The 3,025-nt window shown below is 43.3% G+C and overlaps 1 protein-coding gene across 1 annotated transcript; it reads right to left on the bottom strand.

The window, feature by feature from the left end:
* Positions 1-574: 574 nt before the first annotated feature.
* SNAI2 (snail family transcriptional repressor 2) lies at positions 575-2,802 on the bottom strand (the record flags this gene model as incomplete). The annotated part of the gene is made up of 3 exons (XM_079533822.1): positions 575-756; positions 1,613-2,158; positions 2,724-2,802. The coding sequence occupies 3 exons, from the start codon at positions 2,800-2,802 to the stop codon at positions 575-577; spliced, it is 807 nt and encodes a 268-aa protein (XP_079389948.1).
* Between the last annotated feature and the right edge of the window lie 223 nt (positions 2,803-3,025).

Here is a 3,025-nt window from a genome sequence, read left to right as displayed (position 1 = left end):
AACTTTTTTAAAAAAAAAACAACACAGCAATGAATAACATTAAACATTTACTAAGGTAAACTTGGAATACTTTTTAAGGCACCTGAGATTAATGGTGTCTGGTAAAATTCACTTGGGTAGTATTTTTATCAAAAGTTCCATTAAAATACTGTTTCTTTGGTTGAAATGGCTTGGCAGGAATGTATTAGTAACTTTGCAGCCTTCCTTAAGCAAGAAAAGACTACATAGATTTGGCTTCATCTATAAAGAAAGCGGATAATGCTTCTTCCTTTAAATCTACTTGAAATGTCATGCATGGCATCTTTCCCCATACCTCAGCGTTCACACTTAAGAATGCGAATGTGTGACTAAACAGAACTACTTAAGGCTCCTTTCTACTGACATTCTAAGTTCTTCCACTACTTTGTTTGTTTGTTGTTTTTTTTTGGGTGGGTTTTTTTTTTGGTTTTTTTTTTTTGGTTTTTTTTTTTTTTTTGGCTGAAAGTGGAAGAGAAAATGCCTTTGGATTTCCACTTATCATTTGGAACAGGAGTGGAGAAATGCATTGAGTCCAGGTAAACATTGACTGCATGACTCAGTGCGCTACACAGCAGCCAGATTCCTCATGTTTGTGCAGAAGAGACATTCTGGAGAAAGTTTTGGAGCAATTTTTGCACTGGTATTTCTTCACATCCGAGTGGGTCTGCAAATGAGCCCTCAGATTGGATCTGTCTGCAAAAGCCCTGTTGCAGTGAGGACAGGAAAACGGTTTCTCTCCTAAAAAGGAAACATCAAGCAAAAATACAATAAAGGGTTAAAAAAAGCTTAGGACAGGTAAAACTCACTGTTATCCTAAGAAAAAGAAAACAGACAGAAACGATTTATTATAGTCAAAAACATGTGTAGCACAAAGTTAATCAGGTCACAGATACAACAGCTTTCAGCACTGTGGATTGCACTTGCAGAACTTAGGCTTTGCAGAATCTGCTAGTAAGTACAGTCTCTGAAGACAAGGTGCTGACACCTTCTGCACATACAGGTGCAGGCAGTATTCCTAGGCTGGGCTCCTCCCAGTATTTTCACATATTTTCATAGAGTGTCTTTCTGCTTAGCTCTGTGTGAATGACTTGAAATGAGGGCTTTGGCTTAGAAGTGGCAAACAGCTGTACAGATGTTAAATTGTACCCAGTGTTATACTGAAAATCATGCTTTTGCCTCAACACACAAGAAATGCTTTGGTGATGAAGTGTTGCTAATTCTTGAGGACTTGAGAGAGTGCATGCAAAACTTGCCAATTGCTTAAGGGGTCAGAGATAAGCCTCTCATGCATTGCCTTTCTGCTTTACTATTTAAGAGTCAGCTGAAGCCTTCTGAACATTATCATTTTCCAAAGCCTGAAAGTTACCATAAAATCCTTATAGAAACACCTTCAGCTAGTGGAAAGAGGTTATCAGAACAGAATCTGTCCCACAGCTATGCTCCTCTCCCACCACTCCTCAAAAAGGGGAAAACTGGCCATTTAATGATACATTTAAAACTTCATGTATGCATCTCCTGGCTAGTCAAGAAACAGCGCTGTTCTACTGATGGAAAAAAATATCAGAAAGCAATAGCAACAGTCTGCAACTCTTACCAGTGTGGGTTCTGATGTGCCCTTGAAGCAGCCATGGTCTGGAGAAAGCCTTGCCGCAGATCTTGCAGACACAAGGTAGCGTGTGGGTCCTGATGTGCATCTTAAGTGCTCCCAGGCTGACATACTCCTTGTCACAGTACTTGCAGCTGAACGATTTCCTAGACTGAGCATCACAGTGCAGCTGCTTGTGTTTGGCCAACCCAGAGAAAGTGGAATAGGTCTTGTTGCATAAACTGCACTGAAACTTTTCAGCTTCGATGGCATGAGGGTCTGAAAGCTTGGACTGGATTCTCTCTTCTTCATCACTAATGGGACTTTCTGAACCGCTGTGATCTTTGGAGGAGGTGTCGGATGGTGGAGGTGGGCTGACTCTTCCCAAAGATGAGGGGTATCCAGAAAGTGGAGAGAGGTCATTGGGTAGAGGAGACGGTAGCAGCCCGGTTGTAGTCCACACAGTAATGGGGTTGTAAGCTACAGAGCTCAGGATCTCTGGCTGCGGTATGATAGGGACCGGGTAGCTTTCATACAGGTATGGGGATATAATCACTGGAGAAAGAAGAAAATTTTAAGGTAAGAGAACTGAAAAGTATTTTAAAAGGCAGCAAAATTAACATTTGGGGCATTAAAAAGTGCCTAAGTCAAATACTTGGAATGTCCATCTGCCTGTAAGGCGGATTAAGGAAATACGATTGGATACAAATATACTGATGGGTAAAGACAGTGCCGTGGAACAGATAAATTACAGCTTGAGAGTCTCCTCAAGGCAGCGTGCTGCTCCTAAATCTATGCAGCCTGATACAGTGCAGCAGTAAACTTCCTGCAGGATTTGTGCAGAAGTTTCAACTCCATTTCCAGCAGATGTAGAACAGGAAAACTCCAAATCCTCTTTTAATAACTGAGTTCAAGTGGATGAGCAAACTTCATGATTCATTCCGAGCAGCGCTGACATATTTGTCAGAACTCTCTCATTGTAAGCAAGGGGAAAAAAAGAGCTAGCGGGGAAGTGACCCCCTCCCATAGCCCGGGGAGCAATCCCACCCCTCCTCTCCACCTCCAAGCCACAAACGCGACCTCGGAAGCAACGCGGCGGCCGGAGATTTCCTTCTGTTACCTGTATGAGTGTCCAGTTCGCTGTAGTTTGGCTTCTTGGATGAATTGAAATGTTTCTTGACCAGGAAGGAGCGTGGCATTTTGAACGCAGGCTTTCTCCTTCTTGCAGAGTCTCCTTTCGGATCGGCGCAGCGGTGCAGCACACACGCACACTATCACTGCGAGCGCATCGGTCCCTATCGCATTGTCTGCTCCATGCACTCCGCTGTGTAGTGGCACTGCAGAGGCGCCTTGAAAAGTGCCGTAAATACCCGCAAGTCAGGTGCAGGGGGGAAGGGTTTTCTGCTCCTCCAATCACTTCTG

Source organism: Tetrao urogallus, assembly GCF_951394365.1.
Source record: "Tetrao urogallus genome assembly, chromosome: 3".
In the NCBI taxonomy this organism is placed as follows: Eukaryota; Metazoa; Chordata; class Aves; order Galliformes; family Phasianidae; genus Tetrao; species Tetrao urogallus.
Note: the sequence above shows the minus strand (reverse complement) of the source record. Positions and strands in the feature narration are given on the sequence as shown.